Below are 23670 nucleotides of genomic sequence, written 5' to 3' on the forward strand. Positions count from 1 at the left end.
CCCGGTCGCTCCCCCGGCGCCCCCGCGCTGCCCCCGGGCCGGGGCGCGAAGCGGGGCCCGGGCTCGGCGGTCCCGTCCCGGCACAGCCGCCGCCGGCGCCCCCGCGCCCCACGGGGCGACAGCCGCGCTCCGAGGGCCGAACCCTCGCACCGGCCCCGCGGGTGCCCGAGCGGCCGTGACTCCGGCCCCGCTGCTGCCAGCGCGCCGGGCTGCGGCTCGGGCACAGGGAGAGGTGCGGGCAGACCCGGGCCGGCGTCCCCCTGTCCGCACACCGACAGCCGCCGCTGCACCCCCCCCTAAAACTCTTGTGGGGAGGTCGTCCTGTCTTTTATTCCGCACCAAAGGAGAGGCAAAGGCAGCCTAGGTGCAGCCTTTTCTGCAGATGGAAAAATACATCACATACACAATACCCCAAACAGCAACACTAAGTAGTACCAGTTCTTGTTAGACTCGGTTTTATTTTTAGTATTTTCATACTACAGCCTTAAAACATCTTTAATATCAGCTACAAAGTTTCCAGCACTCTGCATGAAGGGCCTACTGCTTCCCCCACTTTCAGAATTGCAGGGGAGATGATTTCTCTTCAGGAAGCTGGAGGTGGAGGGTTTAGAATTAAAAAGTCGCATTCCAACTTCAAGCATTCTGTGAACAGTTTGCGAAGAAGAAGACTTAGCACCATTTCCTGGTGACAACTGAAGACTGAAGTTCTGGGTTCTCCCCACCAGCCCAGAGCAGAACATACTGTCCTCAACACTCCTCTGTGCTGTGTCACAGCGTGTCTGATCTGCACTGACCAAGAGAAAATGAACCACAGCAAGAGGGTGAAATCTGGGGCTTGACAAACTTAATTGCTTCGAAAATTAGGACCAAAAGCTACTACCGAAAGCCAAGTAGAAACCGGTGGGACTTGAACATGTCTTGGAATTGGGGAATAACCACTATGAATAACCCTATTTTCCAAACCCCACATTCTTCAGTTATTCTGAGAATTATAAGCATAGCAGGAAAAGGTAACAAGATGGGTTTAAATGATGTTCCCTGCACATCACAAATGCAAATAGAAATGTTTCAATTAATGAACTGCTTTTTAAAAAGCAACAAAGAAAACTGCAAGTCAAATAAAAGATTTCGCATTACCCTTAAGGAGGTAAAAGTAACATGAAAACAACTGATTTGTTTCCTTTTCTTTTTTAATAAAGCTAATTCTGAAAAAATCCATGATTTAGTGTATACTCATAGCACATAAACACAAACAAGTTTTCTATAGGACTGAGGTTTATTAATTTACAGGATTCCTCAGTAACAACCCTGGTCCCAAGCAAATACAGCCAGGACACAACAGAGGTGGTGTAGTAACACAATGCTTTAGATTAGCAAGTATGCCCGGGTGGCATAAAAAACAAACAAAACCCACACTTTATTATGGTCAAATTGGTTTTTTTAATCACTGCTTTGAATTTTAACTCTAGTATTTACTAAAAAGAGAACTTCCCAGAAAAGGTTATTTGGAAACATCATGCTTTACTAGCTGAATCAGCCATTCATCCATTAAGTTCTGGAAGTGCTTTTCACTCTCCATTTGAAGGGGCAGAGAGGAGCAAAGAGGCCAGTGCAATAGTCCTTAAAAATTAAAAAAAGAATTCACATGTCAGAGGAGAAAGAAGACAATTCTCAATGGGATTTTTATCACAGCAGGAACACAAAACCGGGAAAAGGTTGACTGAAAGCCCAACACAGCTTTCAGCGTGGTGCAGGGATTTATGCGAGCACCTCGCAACGCCAGGGCTGCATCAGGACCCTCATTGTGCTGAGAACACGCAGCAGCCACAATCATTTCAACAGCACACAGATTATTACAGGGATCTTAGTTCAGTTCCCAAGCAGTTGGACTTAAACCCATAATGTAACAGTGGTGCAAGGAGTTCCTGACACCCAGATTCAAAAGAAAAAAGCATCTTCCTATATCCTCAGGTGTGCAAGCCTCAAACTATGCTCTATGTGGTCACTGAATTATGTCTATGTTTGACAAAATGCCTCTCACAGAGGCAAGAAGCTTACAAAAAGCTTCATCAAACAGAATGGCTCACCGTGTGTCAGCCCTGGTGGAAAAACTTCAAGTTCCTTTATCTGCTGTATCTGTCAGAGACCTCAGATTTTGCCAATTATCTTAAAGTTATATATCTTAACAGCTTGTCCAGCACAAACTATATATAGATTGTTTGCTTAAGTCACCTGTGCCAGAAAGGAACAATTACATTATTTTCAATTACCACTACCATTGCCTGAATTGGAATTTGCAACAGTAAATGTAAGGCTAGATGTTTCTATCCAATCCTCGGGAATGTTTTTATTGAAATTCCCTTACTAAGGAAACAGGATTTGAGTTTATGGGCATTTTTTGTTGGTTGTCTTATGTTAACATTCTACAAGATATGAATTTCATTTATAATACTTAAACTACAAACTAGTTTAAAATTCATTTGTTCTCCAGTGCAGTTCTCATTTTATAATTTTACTGTGCTCTCTTTTTTTTTTGTATTTGTCTCTCAAAATACAAATATCAAACCAAGCCAAGCAGTACTGGTTGAAGTCATTCTTGATCCTCTAAGAAAATAGTCTTTAAAAAAAAAAAAAAAAAAGCCCATAAACCCCAAAGAGTTAAACTATTGACTTGACTGTGGTATACAGCCATCTTCCGCTTCTGAATGTCAAGGCACAATGTATAAAAAACACCTCACAACAAATGCACATTTAAATCTTGCCACTTCTTTCTTTTCATAGAGAGCAAGAAAAAAGACACACAAATGATAATTCCTTATTTCCACAGCTGGGAATTCAACATTTTGCAAGCTGCAGAGACCAAGGCAGCAGAAAATGCCAGTGGTTCTGAACAGGGCAGGGGACCCACAGCCCCCTTTGCAATCTTTCCTTGACACCACAGACCAAGGTAAATTCAGCACCTATTTTGGTATTACAGCTCAACTCAGAGCCAGTCTGTTGTGCTCAGCATCAGACAGGGACACAAGTAAAGCAGCAATCCATACTTTCCAAGGATTGTGGTTTTTGACTGAAGCAGACAGATGATGCCTCAGTGACCAGAATAAGCAACCAAATTCAGATACCTGTTTTGATACCAGTCTTATCTGTGTGATTAGATTAAGTGATGAAGATCACTTACATCTATTTAGTATCTATTTACTTAGGCTACACAGTCTACATCAGTCCAGTTTCTGCCACCCTCAAAGTACCAAGATCCGTCTTCCCCTTTGTAGGCTGTAAAGGATCTTGTCTTTGTCTGAAGCATGCCCTAGACCTATTAAATAAACCAGTGTTCAAAGAGCCCCAAAACATTTAATTTGAACATTATCATCACTTCTGCTGCTGCCTTAATTGTCCTTAGTTGTGTCAGAACAACTTCTGTAGCCCCAATGTTATAGCTTAGTTCTTTTGTACCTGTGTATCTCATCTGGTTTTAGTCCCTGATCTGACACTTCTTTAAATCACTCACAACTTGCCTTGTCTTCTATAGATGCATTCATATTCTTCTTTAAATGATATGGTTTGTACTATGCACCAATCTCATTATGAAAATATTTTTCAAGACATTTAGCTCATCAGTGCATAGCAAAAAAATAATCTGTGCATTCCAATTGCCAGAATAGTCTGAGATCTAAATGTCAGTCTGTTTTTTAACTTGAAGAAAAAAAAAAAAGAGTCTAATTGATTATATTAAGAAAACCATGTTTTCTAGCGGGTGCCCTATCTTCTGTATATTTATCTGCAACTTTCAGATTTATATTTGTAGACGAAATGTTTCTTTCACTATCAACCTAAAAGAAAAACATGAAAAAAATACTTTGGTTTTCTGGCAGTCCCCAGGAAACAGATTCTGGGTGTTAACACTTGTAAAATGTAAAGTTCTACACTTGAAACAGTGCTCTTGACTGAATGACCAAAGAACAGCTTTGGAGAGAAGGACCAAAGGGTTCTGGTGGACAGTAAGTTGGAATCACCAACTGCACCCTTGCAGTAACAACAGCTAAAACAACAGGCTGCATTGGCAGGAGCATGGCCAGCAGGACAAGAAAATCAATTACTTCCCTCTATTCAGCACCTAGGAGATCACATCTGGAGTAGTGTGTCCGGTTTTGGGCCCTCTGTACAAGACACAGTAGAGCAGGTCAAGCAGAAGGCCACTAAGATAGTTGGAGGGTGAGAAGACGTACAAGGAACAGCTGAGGAAGCAGGGTTTATTTGGCCTGGAGAAGAAGAAAATACAATTGCTGTTTTCAGCTACCAAGTGGGGGTTATGAGACGGAGCCAGACTCTTCTTGGTGGTGTGCAGTCAAAGAGGACAAGGGGCACATTTTGCAGCAGAGAAGTCCTACAAGGCACAAGGGGAAAAGGGAAAAAAATGTGTTTCCAGTGAGGGCAGTCAAGCCCTGGAAAAGGCTGTCCAGAGTTATAGAATTTCCATTCTGGGAGATGTTCAAGGCCTAGCCCAACCTGCCTCCCAAGTTAGCCCTGCTTTGATCAGGGGACTAGACTAAGACCTCCAGAGATCCTTTCCAATCCAGAACATCCTGCAATTCAATGTAACACCCAGAAAATGAGAGCAGAACTTCCCACATCGAAGTCCTTTAAGTGCTCCAAACAAATACTAGTACCTTTCATCAGGCGAATAGTGTACAGCAGTGTACAGCAAGTATAGCTAACACTAGGACTAAAATCCACACACTGTAGGGTATTATGCCATAATCCACCTTTCTTCAGCTGTTACGCTCCAGACTTCTTCACTGCCTGCCCTGCCAAATCCCTGGATAACCCTGCAACTGCTCCACGCTCACGACTTCTCCTGGATTTCTCCAGGCCAGCCTCAATGGCCCTTGAGCCCTCCCAACCCCACCCTCTCGCTCATTTCACTGGCAGGCATCACATCACATATTTCATCTGACTCCTGTAAAGTAACAGCAATAACAGCACTTCCAGGCAGTACAGCTGCTTAAACTCATCTTTCACTTTCTCTTGCATTTGACAAGATACCACGTCAGGATTTCAGAAAGTCAGTCATTTGCAAGTTACCAGTCAGTTCTCAAGTCTACTTTCCAATCTTAGAGACCAAAATCTAACAAACCAAGCAAATTTGGTCTTTTTAAGTTCCATGCTTTTATCATGGGAAAAATTTTGCTAAAAACTGGATGCCTGAGCTAAGGCAGCACATTGAGAGAGAGGAGAAAAAACCTCCCACTTCAAAAACCAGAAAAACAAAATGCTTTTGTGTTTGGTTGTGTGGTTTTTTCTTGAAAAATGTTTATGAGAGGATCTCAGTCACAGAAACAAGACCAAAGCTTTTGATATATGGAAGTTCACATGCAATTTCCATGAATCAATGATATTTTTAAAAAATAGTTTCTGTATTTTACAGCTTAAAAATCTCCATCACATATTTTTGCAAAAGGTATTGTAAGCAAATACAAATTTACTTCAGGTAATACCTCAGTATAAAAAATACTTTCTGTTAGGTTTACCACTTCCCTGAATTCAAACTCGTCCTGATGTAGAATTACAAGGAAGACTAAAATAGGAGACTTAATTTTCAGAAATACCAATCAAAATAAAGACAGGGAGCTGTGTCTAGGTGTACTATCTGCTTACACTGACGTTCACAGCAAAAAAGCTATCATACTGAATTTATCATAAATGAATCTGAAAATTTTCTCCTCATGAGCCTCATGAAATAACAGATCCAAGTGCTGACAGCAATCTACACATTTGTCACACACTTCTGTTGGGAAGTCTGCCACAAGTGCCTGTGCAATTCTAGGAACAGGTAAGAGCAAATAGCAAATATTAACATTTTCCCACTGCTCAATTCCCTGAAATATATCTTGAGCTTTTACTTTTTTTTTAATCTGTCACATGACCAAGAATATTTTCTAAATTACTTTTTCACACAAGTGTAGTTTTCTGCCAGGGTACATGAAGCAATCTAGACAATGACAGTGGTGCTACGTACAGACCTCAGGACCTAAAGAGCACCTTCTTACCACTCCCAACAATATCAGGGTACACTACGGGGTTTTTTATGCTGATATGTCTTTCATATTGCATCAACCCGAAAGTATAAAAATACTGAATGTTATAAAATGTAGCATTAATATCAAAGTGAAACTGCTCTGCTCAGTAAAGTTTGGAAGTTCAAAACAGTTGTATTTTTTGAAAACATTACTCAATAAGGAAAACCTTAAAAGTTCCTCGATGCTTCAAGTTGGGGTTTTCCCTAATGTCTCCTGATATGCAATGAATCTTCTCAAATTCATCTTCACATTGTCAAGAACACACAGTTGATCTGTACTATATAGTCCTTTGCCTTCTTTTCGCATCTGTGAAACCAAAAGAATACATGGGTTATTAATGGAGATGTTTCTGCTATTAGAGACCTCAAGTTTATTGAAACTCTGTATATAGGTCTTCTATAAAGATACGCTACCCATGGCTTGTGAGAGCTCCAAGGTGTTCGTTCCCATGTACACATGTGGAGCTTAGCAATTATTTCTGCAAGTCAATTTGCTGTAATACACTGCTGCCTAAAACCAGACTAATGGCATGTTATTTCATTCAAAAATCTGTGACATACACTTCTTTTCTGTGGCTTCTCATATGGAAAACCTTGCACATTTAACCAAACAACTGAAGCACCATCAGGTAAGTACTTTGTGTGTACAGTGCTTAGCTTTTAGACCATGAAAGTCACTCCTCAGGCTGCATCTGACCAAATAAACGACGTGTGGAAGGTCATTCTCTATTTAAGACAAGGATATACCTAAAATTACAGTTTAGAATACCAGCCGTGTTATTCTTGAAAATACAGGATACATGAACTGTTTTAATTAACCAAGAACAGAACAAAAACATCCAACCACAACTACAAGTTAAAAACCAAAGATGTCAATTTAACTTCAGAAAGGACTTCTCTCCCACCTCCAGAGACATCTGCAGGATATTTTTTACAACTGTTTCAGAACCATAAAGTGATTTGGACATTAGTAATACTGATGGTGTAATGCAGATGTTGCAATGTAGGTACTGCACTGTTACCTTGACACTTCCATGAACTTTAAGGTAATTGTGTTTGCTTTCCTCTAAAGTGGAATATCAGAAAATCAAACACCTTTTTTTCTGTCACATTATAAATTAATTATCTCTTCTAGGACCCCTACACTCAAAGCTTTAACCCACATCGTGTGCTGAGACCCTGAGCTGGCTGCCCTTGATGCCTACCCTCATTCTGAACACTGGCTGAAATTCCTTCAGAGTTGGAAGCAACTTTATCTGTAACGCCGCCTTTTCTGCTTCTTTACCATCTGCAAATACATCAAAAAGTGCATCCAAGGCTTCCCCTGCTACCACAAGAGAAGATTCCTTCATAGCAACCTCAAGAAGAAATTTTCCAATCATCTGAAATAAGAAAGAAGAATTGATTTTTCCAGCAATTCTAAAGAAAATTGAAAGAAATATCACAATTCTTTTAAGCTTGCAATGCAAAGTTTGCTTTTTCACCTTCAGTGTTTCAGCTGTATCTTGTCCTTTTGCCAGGACACTGCCAAAAATTCCAAGGATGCTCACCACGTTCACTCTAACACTGGCATTGCTGCTTTGAATACCAGCCTCACACAAAGCCAATAGCTGCTCAGGAGTCATACACTGGTCAGCAAGGGGAAAGGAGGGAAGGAAAGAAAGAGACACCATTACATTTTCATGAAAGTTTTGAAATATGACATTTAGACACTGTGCTTTTATAGAACACAGGCAAATTCTTAACAGAGAAACAGAGTCCTAGATTATGAAAACTATATGAATTCTGAAAATGCAATTACCAAGAAGGTAAGTAAACTCTCCTGTTCAATTTAAGGTGTTTCTTCCAAAACATAACCAAAGCTGACAGGAAGTTGAAGGAAAAGTTCTGAGATTTTCACAAATTTACCTAGCTCAATAGTTGCTTCCAACTCTTCACAACTTACAGCATAGAAGCTCAGTTTTCAGTTTAAGACCAGAAAGGACTAGCAGACTAACTAGTTTTGTATCTTGAATAACAAACTATTATGCTTCATTCCTGTATTCAGCTCACTAATTCATGTCCAACCAAGATTCAAGAAGGACCACCAGCTTCAACTAGGTGACATCAGAAAATAAAGAATCCACATTTCTAGGTGCTAATTTTCTAAATATTTCTCATTATAACTATCTCCTAAAGATACCCGTGGCCTATCGCTATTCTGGTTTGAAATACCTTTAATCTGTTTACATCTTGAGGAGGAGATATATAAAAAAATATTCCTGTAAGGTCCATGAAAAACCACAGGTAATGCTATTAAATCTGTTCTTCCAGTGTTCACAACTGCTGAAATTTTGAATTAAATTTATATTGTTTCGTTTCAAAAACTTTCCAGCCCAATCTCACAGGAATTTGAACCTACCAGAGCATTTGAGTTTGAAAGCTTTTACCTGGGAAATGTTCTTTGATGCCATTGTTTGTAGGAGAGCCCTCAAAGCACTGGTTACAGCTTCCAGGAATTCTGTGTCTGTAGGGAGTTCTGTCAAAGAATAGAACCCAGAGCCAGAAGTTAAACAGTAAGATGAGGGACACAGGAAGCAAAGAAATAAATTCCTTAATCCCTTAATTGTTCCTCCAGGTACGACCACAACAGGAAAAGTTAGATTTTCAGAGACTGGTCTATGTAGGTTGTAACCATAGTGATTTGTTTGAATTCAGCATTAACTGCATCTGGAGGTTAGAACACAGCTGGGCCTCATTTTCAGGCACATCCCTGGTTGAGACACTTGTGTGACCTAATGGACAGTACCAGCCACTGTCACCAGAACAGCAGCTGAACACTGGTATGACATGGAGGCCATAATACAGGAACTGAGAAAAATACAGAAGCTGACTGCATACTTTACCTCCTTTCTTCTGCCTTCTTAACCAAGCTTTTCAGACACCCGAAACACTGGACTCTTTCCAATTCATATAAAGAGCATGTTTTCCGGTGGTTTAATAACATTTCAGGAACGTATGACTCAAACACTGCATTATTCTGTTTAACTACGAACTCATCGGTAGCAGCCATCACCTTCCACTGTGTTCTGCATTTCTTGAGGCTTTTTATTTTCCTCTAATACGTTTACTTTCTGGACCACTCCAGATGCAAAACTTCTTGATTTATGCGCATCTCCTCCTTTCTCATGTAAACAATCTGATCTTTATGCCTCTTTTTTACCCTGTAAACCACAGAATTCCTTCTAACCACGTTGATATGTTATCAACTCTATCTGGCAGTTTTCATTACATAGCATTTAAACATCGAAAAATGGGCCTGTGCCATTAAATTAATTTTAGCAGCCTTAGCTGTCTCCAGATAGCAACTTCTCCAGCTTCATCGGAGATCTTTCTGACTATTACAAAGCATAACATGTAGACCCAAAATCTTGGAATTCCTCTCTTCAAGCATGAGACATGTTTTATGTGAACTTCCTTGCATATGTTTTCATAGGTATTTTCATTTCAGCATTTTAGTTTTCCACACACTGCACTCTCAGTAATAATATTGCCATAGACTGATCACACGTCTTTAAAGACAAGTGAGAAAAAAGTGTGTTTTGCAGGCAAATGCATTTTCAAGCACTAATGCAGTGTCATTTTATACACCACAGCAGAGAACTACATAAGCTGCATCTGTGGCTACAAATGAAGACACTTGAAGGAAGGGAAGGAAACTGAACTTCTTGAGCTTCTAAGAGACAAGAAATGACAAAGCCACACATATGCCAGACTTCAACAGAACTGTCTTAGGGAAAATGTTTTCTGACAGTTTTGAGAGTTGGCAGCTCTTACAGGCTCTAAGAATCTCTCTTATTTTTTGTAAACCCATCACGACTGACCTTAAAACAAAGATTATCAGAATAGTCTGAATGAAACAGCCTGTTAGGGACCCACATCCTCAGTTTGGAACCAGGCAGGGTTTTCTCGCCTTTTTTTTTTTTTTTTTTTTTTAATTTCGGTTCAGCTTCTCTCATGTCAGTAACAGAGAGATCATAGCATACATGATCCAACAGGGTTATGGACATTGACGCTGCTCTCATGTATAGGATCACAGAAAGTAGCTGGAAATGCTAACTGCTGTATAGATGATCCAATAACACTGTGCTAGCAGATGTATGGGGAAACCTTCACAGTATTATCTCTATGAAATAATGCACCTTGGATGAGCTACAGTGGATACATTCTAGTGTTTACCAGGATGTATCACAGAGTCTATGAGGTTGGAAAAGACCTCTCAGATCGAGTCCAGCCTGTGACCGATCACCGCTGTGTTGACCAGACCCTGGCACTGAGTGCCACATCCAGTCTTTCCTTAAACAGGGACGGTGGTTGCAGAGTCTCCCTGGGCAGCCCATTCCAGAGCCTAAATACAGATCTAATAGATATCTCATATATATATATATATATATATATATATATATATATAAAATATCTTCTAAAATAGTATTTTTAGAAAAATTAAATTTATTACCTTCTGTTGAAATTGAACCACAGCCAGAACAGGAAGCTGAGCAGCTTTAATATTTAGTCACAAAAACTTTGCACACTTTCTTACTACAAATATATTTCCAATAAAGCTAAGCCATCATAAGCATAAAGTATGTCCTGGGGACAAGGTGGCTGCTCTCTTTCCTACTGTAACAAGCATGGACACTCTTGAGATTTTTGCAACAACCGCCTTTGCCATAATTTGGTAAGATTACTAGAAAAAAAATGATGTGAAAGACTGTGCTAGACAACTTTTGTTTTCACATCTCCTTAGGCTAGTTAGGACATTTAAAAAGAAAATCTCCCATCTTTTTCATGGCTAGTCTGATTGATGAAAAACTGCTATTATCACAAATATGATCAAGCAAACAGTTCTGGTCTCCCAACAAGGCAGTGTTTATCCTCTAAGTGACTTCCTGCATAGACCCAAATGTGAAGCAGATTCTTGCATTACAGGCAGACTTGCTCAAGGTGCATAAACATGTGCATGTGTGGATAAACACATCTTAACGGGATACAGTGTGATGTCAGTACATTGCCAACATCCACTATCCTTATTTTGAAGGACCAGAGGGATAAAATTAGTAATAAACAGCATTAGAACATAATAACATACATGGCTACCTTATATCTAGCTGATCAGCAAAAGGCATCAACCAAGTCCCCTCCACTAAACACCTCACCTGTTTTAGAAAAGATCAGCTGTGAGAGATGCTGTGCAAGGGACTGAAGTGCTGAAGCTCCCCCAAGACAATCCAAATCTGACACCAACAAAATGCTCTGAAGACACGTTAAAGCTCTACACTGCACTGTATTCAGTCTGAAACAAACAAAAAGCACACTGAGCAGGTATTCTTGAAAATACATGCTGAAATATAAAGAAGAATCTTGAATTTAATAAGGCTGTGATCTGGTGTGCAGTTCACAAAAACATTTGTATCTCTTTATTCAAAATCATGTATCAGATCTGCCAGTTTCCAGATCTTAAGAGTAGTCCAAGGATGGACAATCCTTCTAAGAGTTTGAAAACAACTGAATATACATGAAAAATAGTAAGAGAGACAATGAAATGCCTACTTTTTAATTAATGGTTTCCAAGACGGATTGTGCATACAGATGTCTAGAGCAACACTGTTCGGAAAAGCAGTTTTTTCAAGAATCTGAAGAGGGGAAAAAGAAAGGTTTAGCAATAAAGCCTTTTTTTTCCTTTTGTTTTAATAACGTGTTCAGAGGGAAGACTGAAATTTTAGCTTAATGTCAAACAGATACTTCAAACTACGTATTTCAAAGCTTTCCAGATAGCAAATATCTCGCCTGCTAAAAATGCCAGAATTTTCCTCAATTACTTAAATGGTGTAATTATACACTGGATTCAGCATAGCATATTTTAAGTGTTCAACTGCACTAACAACAGGTCATTTTCTAGGTCTCTGCTATTCTTTCTTATTTAGCTCTTTCTTCTTCTGGATTCTGCTACAGGATTTGCAGATAGCTGCAAGTCTGGAAGGCCGTGCCATGAAACTCTGACTATTAAGTACAAAAAGCCTTCAAAGTTTTCACCTTGCACCTTGATGTCTTAGGTGAGAATTCTACAATGCTGCTGAACTAGCACAGTAACTGATTCAAATAATTCAAACTTCACTTTTACAGCCCCAAATAAAAATGAGCAAAACAACTCTGAAACAAAAACATCTAATTTCCTGTCACTGCCAAATACTGTATTTCAGACACTTTTTATAAAACAGGGGGAGAGGAACTTTCACTTTTTCAGTGCTGACTGCTGCCATTCATAAATGTTACTTCCACCTCATTTAGCTAATATGGAAATCTGGCTGTCACGCTTCAGCCAAGTTTCCTTTCTTTCTATGGGTAATCTTTTTTATGTCCAAATCAAGGAATAACAACCTTTGTATTTGGGGAAAAAAAAAATAATGAAAAAACCCCCTACCAGATTTCTGACACACATGACCCCTCTATTCCCACTTACATGAGGAAATTATTTAGATCATGCAAAGATGCACCACCTCTAGGCCAAAAAAGTGAGGCCAAACTCATTTTAAAAAATACTCCTTTCCTCAAGGTCAGTTGGGATAATTTGTTTGCCTAACCTGGGATAGAAAGCAGGAACAAGGGCAAGGACTGTACCATGTGCTGGAAATAAAATAGAAGACAATACCTTCTTTGGAATGAGGTTGTTCAGAAATGCTGAGTTAACCTCATCAGAGAGGCACAGGGGTGACAGCAACAGCCCAGTGCCCTCGTTGTATGAGTTTTCCATGAACAAGTCACTCTCATCACTGCTGGAGAGTTCCTCCCACTCGTCATCGGAAGGATCTGAGAACACATGACAAGACTTGTAAATGTAACATAACAGCCCTCATGCAACAGGTATCCTACTTCCCAAATGAACATGGCTCCTCCACTTCTGGGATTAGCCATCTTGAAGCTCTTGGGCTCTAACAAGCTCCTCACAAACCAAGTGCCATTAAGCCACAGTTCTAAATATTTTATTAAAAAATATTTTATATTCACTGAGGCACAAATATTCTTCATACGTGGGCATGTTAATCTCTGATATTAACAATGCATTGTTTGAAAATATCAAAAAAAGGTATAGAATAAACATTTCATAAAGATTTACTAAGATATTAAGTTGCATTGTACCATTTCACTTTCTGAGGTTGATTCAAGCATGCAAATACACCAGTTTAACTTCACTTATTTACTAATTGCAGTCAGTTTAAGGCAATTGTTTCCTCTGGTAATACTGAGGCCACAGACAGATGTCCTCTGCCTGGGCAGTAACTGGGCTGGATGAAGATGTTACTATCTCCACAGCAAGGCCAGTTGAAAAGAAATGATGACACCAAAGAAAGCCAAACAAACTCTGATAGTCATTTCAGGCAACATATTTCACACAAATTAAACTAGGTTTATAATCTTAAACCTGAACTAGGCTATACTTGCATGACTTATTCTACTAGCAGATCTGTACGGGCAGATACGGTGAGAGGAGATCACTGTAAAGTGAATCATCTGTCCACAGCTAAAGGGAGACTTGGGCTGACAAGCACAAACTACAATCATCGTAATTTATATTTAAACCCATATATCTACATCCACAGAGTTCACACTCATTTATCTGAAGTTTCTTTAAATCTGGTTACATTTTAACTAGTGTTTACCCAAGTCCTAAGTCTACAAGTTGGACTGATCCTCCTATCTAACAGACGAAAGCTCTGTGTACATAGGTCAGGATATTTAACTATTGTGACAAAAAAATATCATATTCACCCCCAAGTAATTTTGTCTGACAACACAGGTTCTCATGAGATGTAGGTCCTGTAGTAACTACAGGAACAGCCACACACTTCTGTGGCAAAAGGTAAACTCACTAAAAATACAGCAAGAAAGATCCAAATGAACGCATTTCACTTGTACTGTGCAAGTTTAAGAATTTATTTGAAGGTGATGGCTGTGGTTTGTCTGATGCAAAGTAACTCATCAAAGTGTGGCAACTTGACCACACAGGCATCTTCTGTTATCTTATGGTAATAGCCAATTAATTCCACAGCCATAATGCTGGTGTTAATAGCCTTTGCATGAGAAAATGGTTGTCTTTCATGCTTTACCAAATCATTGCAGCAAGAAACATGAAAACAAAGCAGTCATCCCCCTTTCAGTCTCTTGCCTCTTCTAAAAAAATTCCTTTTGCATCTTTAGAAAACAAAGAAAGCAAAAAATATCCCTTGAAACCTAACTGATAACAATAAGAGCTGACATTGCAATTCAGCAACAAAGACAGCAGTTGTCATATGTTGACAGAGAGTGAACAGGGCAGAGCAGGAACTGGGATCTAGAACACTGGCCCATAACTATGATCAGGTTCCTTGTAATGTTCTGGGAAACAGAGAGGCACTTCCAGCAGCAGTCCCATCTCACCTAGCACTGGTAACCCAAGAACTACAGACTGGACAGCAGTGGTGGAGTCTCTTGGCTTCTTGCCCAGGTGCCCATCAAAGGGGAGCACTCTGCTTCTTCCCAAACACTGGCCAGTGTTCAGTAAAACACATCTCTTGCCAGCCTGGTTATTTCTCTCAGTTCTGTTGCAAGCTGAGTGTTTTTATGAACTCAGCATAATGGCTAAAGCTATTTCAGTCCTCAAATAATTTGAAAATTAAATGAACAGCTGCCTATGGAATCTCCTAATTTCTAGAGACTGTTTCTGTCTGCCCATGAACGGGTAGAATACTGTAGTGAAATACAACACAATCAATCTTACATTACACTGAGTGAATGGCAGAATATGCAGCTTATCCACAAGAGATTTTCCAATTAAAGGGGAAAGCTTATGAATTACAGCTCATTAGATGAGAAATGCAGTTATGAAAGGAGCTTCATACACTAGGTGCAGAATTTCCTTGTGCTGTAAGAGAAAAAAAGTCACCATTGGGAATAACTGGGTATTACTGTGGATTTTATTAGAACCTGAAAGTCTTACTCAGTTACTTTCTACACAATTACTCCTGCATAAGGCTAAAACTATAATAGCAATCAAAATTTTAAGGTTTTGGAAGGTTTAGGGGATTAGTCTAGTTTGTTTGTTGGCTTTTTAAAATAGAATTTGATAATCTCTCATTTGTTTTCCCGAAGATTAGAAGAAAAGCGATCACAACTGAGTTTCAGAGTTCATAAAAGATACAGAATATCTATACCCTACTCCCCTCCAAGTAACGGCCTCTCTTTCCCTCCTCCTCCTAAAAAGCTCATAAAGGCAGAACTCTGGAAGCCTAGATCTACATTGTTGCCAGAATTGCATGCAAAAGCTGTCCCTACTCCTAATTTTGCAACACTTCTAGTACCAAAACTAAATCAAAGCAACAAGATTTATCTGGTTTAAAAAAATTGATGCCCCCATCCTGCAATGAGATTGGCACACGTCTTGCGTCAAAAGAACAGTCAGACCACACTCTAACTGAACAAAGATTTTGCCATAACAGTTTAGGAAATATCTCTTGGTGTGAGTGCTTTTTTGTTTGTTCTTAAATGTTGGCACATGCAGTATCATAAAAAAAAATAAATAAATTAAGCAACATAAGTCACTTAAATGAAGAAAAAACCACTTAAATTAGATATAGAAATGACAACCTACTCTGTCCCCAGATGAGGATATCAGGGACAACATGCCCACGGGCATTCACCCTCAAAAACCCAGATGACCAAACAACAAACTAAATGTGACCTACTCAGAAACAAAACACACCACAACACTTGCAATGAACAAGACTCCTACAAACCTTCACTGCAGCACATATTAACAATGACTTCCAGAGCAGTCTGCTGAGCCGTCAGTAAAGCTGTCACTTCTTTCAGTTCCCACTTATCAGACTAAAAAATTAAAAACATGAACCAAATTTGATTTTGGAAAACAACATTTAAGAGCCATTTAAAGTATCCAAGCTGTCAGTTAAAAATACAGTCCAGTCATTTCCTCTTCTCAGTCTACACCCAAACTTGAAAAAAAAAACCAAAACACAAATCCAAGTGGTGTTATCTACCATCTTTTTGTTGAATGTTCCAGAGGAAATTTTATTCTCGAGGAATGCCACTTGCACTAAAGTTGTCCAAAAGCCGGCAGCCACACTTACCGGAAGTAAATCCGAAACGTCATTTTCTCTTCTGAGTTTTCCTTTTGGTATTTCTTCCATGTTATCATCTTCACTCAAAACACAGTTTTCTGTAATATCATTCATGTTTTCCTCAGCTTCTGCTTCCACAGCAAATTTTAACCTGTTTTTTTCAGCTTCATTCATATGAATAATTGTTTCACCAGCGTCTATTGCCAATGATTCTGAAAATATCTTCAGGATTGCATTAACCGTGCTTCCCAGGCTGCCTGGTGGAATGGTATCCTTTATATTCCAGATAGTGCCTAAATGTGACATAACCAAATTATATAAATTATTAAAGTGCTCAATTCCCAGCTCTGTAATAGCCACTTTGTAAGGACACAGCCTCCACTACTTAAAATACTCAGTGCTTACATTCACTACAAATGTTCAAGTCTTTTCTCTACAGATTTGTATTTTTTTATAACATTTCATATATTCATCTGTAAGAATTGTTATGCCCACATCTTAAGCTCGAGTAAATTTCAACATGTCAGTATTTACAGAATATTTATGTGGAGTGACCTTGGTGTCACTCTGTACCTGAGATAACAAATCCACTTGCAAGAATCATTTTCTAAGGATTCTCAAAATTAATTTATTACACTCCAGCATCAAAAATCATCATAGCTAAGCATCTGAGGTAACAAAAATTCAAGGTGGAGAATCTGAGGTAAAAAAATCTACACCTATTAAGATCAAAACAACTCCTGTACCACTTACTGATTCATTTCATTGTTGAAAACCAAATGAGCAGTTAAAGTGGGCTATCACACTGAGCAGGGGCTGAAATCAGAATCAAGCATTTAAGACAGTTTTAAAACTAGTTGCAAATACCTATTTGCAGTTCCAAAAGGCAGATATAACCTCACAAACCATATGTACAGGCCTTGACAATCCGAAGTCCAGATCATAGCAGAGAAGACTAAGCCTTCTGTCCTTCCCAGCCTCCTTTACCTGCCATGCTACCCATCCCAAGGCAATGAACCCCCTTGAGCACTGTACCTGCTATCAGTGTTCTCAGAAGGATGTGCTTCATGGTGCTCTCTGGACACAACATCACTGTTTCCAGTACTTGTTGTGCAGAAGCGTTAAATGAAGAAAGAAGATCTGGATTATCTTCCGTCACTGCCTGCAAGCAGTTTGCTGCAGCAAACAACAAGAGCAAACATAATTAACAAACCCAGTAGCAGCTTTTGCTCTGCTAATGAGAAAACATTATCTTCCTGAAAGCTGGAGTCATGAAATGCTAACACAGGAAAAAAAAGTCATGCAGCATTATGTTGTAATGGTCTAACACTGTCCTTCACAAGCTGTGTTTCGGATTAGAAGACATTCTGTGGCAAACCTGTACATAAAACAGGTGAGGACAATACCACATCAGCCATGGAATTGGTTGTATTAATTTCAGCTACTCATAATTAAATTTCTCCATTGTATACTGACAATGGATAACATAAAAAAATGTTGGAAGCACACACACCTGTATCACCATTATAAACCCGTAATAACAATAATACTGATAAAACCACATTGAAAGTGATTGGAATTGTTTGGGGTTCTTTTAGAAGGACTATCTCCTCTGCTCAACAAATTAAACCCTCCATTACCAAAACATGAAAACAAAATGAAAAACATAGCCTCCCTCTAAAGCCCTCTTCCCACAAAATTTTTCTTCCCATGTAACCACCAATAAGCCATTCTCCTTTGGACTGAAAACAAGCACAACAGACGTCAACTTCTTCATTACATGCTGTTCAAAAATGGATTTAAAGTCTTATACTCAGTGCAAAGTTAAGCAATGCTAAAGCAGGTCCATTATGCAATGAATGTAATATCAGTGTTACATTCATATAGTAAAAAAAAAAAAAAAAAAAAAAAAGGTATCTTTAAACCCTTCTCTTTTCTTTTTCACCACTTACCTACTGAAATAGCCAGATCCACATTTGTGGCAAATTTCTTCATGTAATGTAACACAGCCTCCAGACATCCTTCTTTATTGAATATGTATAGGGCAGTATTGTTGCATTCACTAATGTATGAAAAAGATCAGTCAAACCCTTTTCCAGGAAAAAAAAAGAATACTACAGCAACGCTTTAAGCACCCCATACTTGTTATTACTCACATTAAAAAAAAAAACCTAAGAATTATGCATTAGTCAAAGAGCTATCCTTCATTACTGAGGTTATGATCAACTCTATACAAGATGCTGAAAGAGAAGCTGCAAAACCCTGGACACTTTTGAGGAAAGTTATCTTGTGCCAGCTGCTTCCTCACACAGAGCATTCGAAGTTATTTGGGAGCCTAACTACAGTCTCCCGCTGGAGGGTGAATGGCAGCTCAGAGCTGTGGGCTGCAAGCCAGCCCAGGGCTTCCTGCAGCCACAGGAGACTTCACCCACAAACCCACTGCCTCACACATCAGTATTCACTCACTCCACAAAATGACTGCTCCTACCATTCAGAAACGCATTTACTTTCACTATCTAACAGTGGGATTTGTGTTTCTTCAAGTTCTCACAGCTACTCTCTCTTTTAAACTGATACATTGATATAAGCCTAATTCAAACTAAAAAAGCACAGGAGCTAACTAGCTATAAGGGTCTTCAAAAATTTACTTTTGAAAATATTATGTCTCAGCATCAATGCCAGCCCTAATTTTATCAGTACTAAACTTAGCAACAAAATAAGCAGTTCACATTCATTGCCACAAAGTTCAAAATCCCGAAGTGATTTACATTCACACTTAATGATCATACTTCCTGCTCTCAAGCACTGACTACAAAAGCCAAAAAAAAATGAACACATGACATTGTTGAGTCAGAGTTACAAAGGGTCATGCATTCTGTGCAAGATGCTGAACAAGCAGTTTATCTGCTGTTCTAGATTCTAATCCCTAAAAAATAAATATCCCAGTTTAGAAACAAGGCCTCAAGCCAGCAGCCATATCACACAGGCACAGAGGTAGTTCCCACTGAGGCACTGTACAGCACTGAACAAAATCCTGTACGCAAAGTGTATAATGGGAAAAAATGAAGATAAACAACACAAAGCTCAAGCAGAACTTTTGGAATGGATTTGCATCACTTCAATGTTTATAGTCATTTCTGTATAAATAGTATTGCCATTTCTCTTCCTTCACCTGATGCTTCCAATGTAAATTACTAATAGAACAATTTACATTATTTTCTCACATAATAAGTAGATTTTTATCAGTGCCTCAGTAACTAAGGGACAGTTGCCCCAAACAGTTAATTTTTGGGATGACCTGCAGACAGAGGAAGTAGTATAAAAACTCCTCATATTCCTAGAGGACTGGAGTCCACTGATCAGAATTTCATTTTCTCCATTTCTTGTACCATGATATGGATCTACAGGAAATAAATTCAAGATGCCACAACCCAAACTGTACAACAGACTATGACAGAACATCTTCAGAAAACAGGATCAGAACCCAGGATGAAGAACCAGTAGAAAAAAAATTTGTTACTCTTCTAAAACTAATGACCAACCCTGTGCTCTTTTAGAATCCTTCACTTAAAAAAAAAAAATCTACACTAGAAGATAAACTTTTATTTCAGATGAAATGAGGGCTCACCATTATTAGAGCAAGGTACACGTAGGAGCAACACAATCAGAATCAGCAAATGAATGCATCTTCCCATGCCAGGACAGTAACTTCTTTTCTGCCTCAATTAGCACACTCCTTTTCAGGAACAATTTAATTTAGCTAAAATGCCAGTGTTTACACAGCACTTACCATATATTCCACAGCAAATTAATAGCCTCATTGGCTATGTCTTCAATATAATTTTTGTTTATTCCTCTGCATTTCTTTGGAGAGAGCTGGTTAGCATCTAGTCCAGTGCTGCACTACAACCAAACAAAAGAACCAGGATTGGAAAACAAGCCACGAAGAGAAGCAAAACTTTAAAATATTAGCCGCAGTGAGTGAAGAGATCCTCTCATCATGAGTTCATTACCAAAAAACCTGACTAGTTTCCTTTCTCTATGAAAACTTTCTCACTAAAAAAAAATACCTGGGAATTTTAGAACTTGGAAGTTCTGTTTCTTGCTAATAGGCTGTCTGCAGTTGTCAACAGTTCTTTCTAACCACAAAGATTAATTCAGCTAATACCTTACTGTGCTTTATAGTAATGCCATTACTCATATTTTAAAATGGAGAAGAAACATACAGAAAATGATGGTATTGGACAAGGTTGCTCATACAAAGACAGCAGGTAAGAGAACTCAATGAAATTTCCAAACTGCAGTGCAACACCTGGACCAAACAAAGAATACCAATTCAGTACAGGTTATTCTACAATAATTACCCAACTGTAAACCCAAACATCCATTTAGACAAAACTGCTTACCAGAAAAAAACATTACTAGAATAATGTTGCAACATACACGAAGGACCTGGATTCTCACTGACAGAATAAACTTGTCTTGACTGACATTACAAACACAAAATCTCCAGAACTTTCACTCAAAAATCATCCTAGGCAGCAAACCTCACCATGGACACAAGTTAGCTGGCCAAGAGGCAGAAGGTAGTGGTTAGAAATCTCTGGAATAACTTTTGTACCATTAAACCTATTGAAACATTCTTTCAAGTATCTTATTTTAATAATAGCTACAAAAATAGAACTGGTTTTGTATATGGGATAATTCAATGCCTAGGTCAGGTTTAAAATCAAAATAAAAATATACACACCTCTTTCAAAAGTGCAACCAGGGGTGTCATAATGTCGTTTGTCACCATATCATCACAGACATCAAATCCTCCACAAGCGCTTAGATTTCTGGGGAAAGCAAAAAAATTAATGCTTTGGATGAGATACAATACTTTCCAAGAATGTTTCAAAAACCCCATGCATTTGATATTCTTCTCTAAAGGTTATGGTACTTTTTGTTTTAAAATCAATTTGTTTAATTAGTAGCTTTAGTCTTCTACCTCCCTAACACTAACTTCGGTGTTAGAAAAAAAAAATTATTTTCATTTACTCATCAAGCATAACTAGAAAGCTTATCTGTACTAAAACATCATGATACAAAATGTCATACAAACTGCACTCAAGTTCTCTATATTTCCTCATAAAGCCATACGTTTCTAGTGTAAAGCCTGCTCCTGACATTAAAGGCTCACAGAGCAAGAAGAGCCCCTCTCCCACACACTTCAGCTGACATGGGCATAGCTACCCAGACCAGAATTAAAGCAAGAGAGGCTGGCACTCAAGTTCACAGCTGTCACCAGCAGAACCCCACTGTTTCTCCCCGGTGCCAGGATCCCCTCATTCTACCTGTGCAGTAACAAGGGCTTACCGGAGAGCTCCTGCAGCTGTCTCCCGAACAGCTAAACTGTGATCCATCAGCAACGGCCCCAAACAGCGCACCACGTCCCTCTGCACAAAGGCTGGGATGACGTGCTTCTGCTGCAACAGCTTGGAAATACTGGCACAGGCATACTCTCTCACTTCAGCACTCGGATGCTGCAGCTGCAGAGACACAGGGCACACCACAGCGAGGGTAAAGGGAGCTGGAAGGTTATACTGAGTGAAAAGATTGATCAGGGCCAGCACTGTCGCTCCTATTTTACTGCTCCTGAATGGAAGCAAGAGCTTTTAATTTCCATGAAAGTTTATAAATCCTTGCCTGGGTTATGTGTCTTAACTGTATGACTAGATAAATACTATTCTGGATATTTTTAACAAGACAGCCATAGTCCAGACACAGATTTGACGCTAGCTGGCAATGGTGAGACCTCAATTACCATGTATTAAAAAAAGGAAAAAAGTGGTGGGGAGGAAATATTATCAAAGTATCACAGACACAACACATACCACCATAAAGAAAAGTTGAAGAATCAAAAGATAAGAAAAAAAATTATAGCCTTTAGATTAAAAGCACCTGCTTAACAGCAAGATGTTTTCTATGTCCCCAAGACAATGTTGACTTGTGCTGTAACAGAGTTTTAGGTGAGATACAAGAATTACAAATTGTAAAAATAATAACAGAGCAGAAGCACATATCGTAGAAGGTCACAGAGTTTGTTGAAAACCTAACAGAAGAGATAAACATCTGCTGAACAGCAGAACAGAAGAGTGGTAACATCAGATCCTGCCTCCATTGAAAAAGGTGTCTCAGCTCACCCTCACCTGTACCTTTATTTACCCTCTCTTCCCCTCTCTCTCCTAAACAGGTTAGTCCAGAAGAATAACCAAGCTGTGATGTGTTCAATGAATTCGGTTGGGCAAAGTGAACAAAGGGGATTTAATTACTTAAAGGAAAACGGATTTTTGCTTCTGATTCTTAAGTCACACCTGTAGAAGGAGGTTTACACCAGCTTCCATCTGCAGTATTTAAACCAGGACTATGGCCTACAAGTGGCCAAGCCGTCTTCTTCAGCATTTTCTACTCGTTACTCCTTACGTGTGGCTCTTGGACTCATGGCTCTGGCCACCTGTAGAAGTCTCCGGCCGGGGAGACCGAGCCCAAGCCCTGCAAGAACTCCTTGGCAGCCCCCGCAGGGACGAGGGACACGGAGCTCCGCCGCCCTGCACGGAGCGCGGGCGGTGCCGGTGCCGCCCCGCCCCGCCGGGCCGCGCGGCCGTGACGCCGGGGGAGCGACTCGGCGGGAGGGGAGGGAGGGGAGGGAAGAGGAGGGAGGGGCGGTCCTGCGCGGCCGCTCGGCTCCTTCCCGCCGGGGGCGGGACCGCGCCCGGGCCCTCGCCGGCACCGCCGCGGGGGAAGCCGAGGCCTCGCCCCCCCCCCCGTCCGGACCCGCAGCCCCCGCCGTTGCCCCGGTCCGCAGCGGGGCTCACGCCGAGCCCGCCCGCGCCCGCCGCTCGGCCCTGTGCGCACCTTCTCCAGCAGCTCCGCCGCCGCCTCCTCCTCGGGGCCGCGCTCGCCGTCGCGCTGCTGCGCGGGGTCGGCGGGGGCTCGGGGCGCCCTGCGGAACCGCCGCGCCCGGCTCTTGCCCATGGCTGCGCTCGGCGCCGGCGCGCCCACGTGTGCGGCCCCGCGCAGGCGCCGCGCCCGCCCCGCTCCGCACACCCCGCCCTGCCGCAGCCCGGCCGCACCGCCGGACAAACCGCGCTCCGACCCTCGCGTCCCACCCGAGCGAGGACACCGCGCCTACTGCGGGTGTTTCCCCAGGTCAACAACTCAAACAAGATAATTATCAATAGAAACAATTTCCTCTAAGGGCACTTACAGAGGCGGGATTGACCTGGAGGATGGAAACCTGGAAGGGGTTTCCTCTCTGGTGTCAGTATCTTAGATTTTAAGAACCACATCAAATACAGGAAATGTTGGTCCGGTATGAAAGTTACAGAGTGCAGCTATGTATTTTCTGAAGTTCTTCTGTGTTCAGTGGAGATCTGTATTTGCACAGTACAAAAGAAGATA

The 23670-nt window shown here is 40.3% G+C and overlaps 1 protein-coding gene across 4 annotated transcripts; it reads right to left on the minus strand.

The window, feature by feature from the left end:
• Nucleotides 1-438: 438 nt before the first annotated feature.
• HEATR3 (HEAT repeat containing 3) lies at nucleotides 439-23638 on the minus strand. Of its 4 annotated transcripts, none has more exons than XM_032121485.1 (15): nucleotides 23477-23638; nucleotides 21586-21758; nucleotides 20978-21065; nucleotides 20018-20130; nucleotides 18180-18289; nucleotides 17263-17403; nucleotides 16237-16520; nucleotides 15886-15976; nucleotides 12765-12922; nucleotides 11666-11748; nucleotides 11272-11408; nucleotides 8506-8594; nucleotides 7561-7704; nucleotides 7282-7458; nucleotides 439-6383 (listed from the first exon to the last, which is right to left on the minus strand). In XM_032121485.1, the coding sequence occupies exons 2-15, from the start codon at nucleotides 21630-21632 to the stop codon at nucleotides 6264-6266; spliced, it is 1782 nt and encodes a 593-aa protein (XP_031977376.1). In that variant the 5' UTR covers nucleotides 21633-21758; nucleotides 23477-23638; the 3' UTR covers nucleotides 439-6263. The 4 variants fall into 4 exon arrangements, with proteins under 4 accessions (XP_031977376.1, XP_031977374.1, XP_031977375.1 ...); XM_032121483.1 differs by lacking the exon at nucleotides 23477-23638 and adding an exon at nucleotides 23125-23256; XM_032121484.1 differs by lacking the exon at nucleotides 23477-23638 and adding an exon at nucleotides 22584-22754.
• Nucleotides 23639-23670: the final 32 nt, after the last annotated feature.

The sequence above is a fragment of the Corvus moneduloides genome, chromosome 12 (assembly GCF_009650955.1).
Source record: "Corvus moneduloides isolate bCorMon1 chromosome 12, bCorMon1.pri, whole genome shotgun sequence".
Taxonomy (NCBI): domain Eukaryota; kingdom Metazoa; phylum Chordata; class Aves; order Passeriformes; family Corvidae; genus Corvus; species Corvus moneduloides.

What these genes read in the sequence shown, in the direction of transcription:
- HEATR3 (XM_032121483.1), bottom strand. Translation starts at nt 23,244, where the DNA reads ATGGGCAAGAGCCGGGCGCGGCGGTTCCGCAGGGCGCCCCGAGCCCCC. An exon ending in GGATCTGGCTATTTCAGTAG is followed by an intron (nt 17,404 to 18,179) that starts GTAAGTGGTGAA and finishes TGTTTGCTGCAG; the next exon opens with CAAACTGCTTGCAGGCAGTG. An exon ending in TGGAAACCATTAATTAAAAA is followed by an intron (nt 11,409 to 11,665) that starts GTAGGCATTTCA and finishes TGTTTGTTTCAG; the next exon opens with ACTGAATACAGTGCAGTGTA.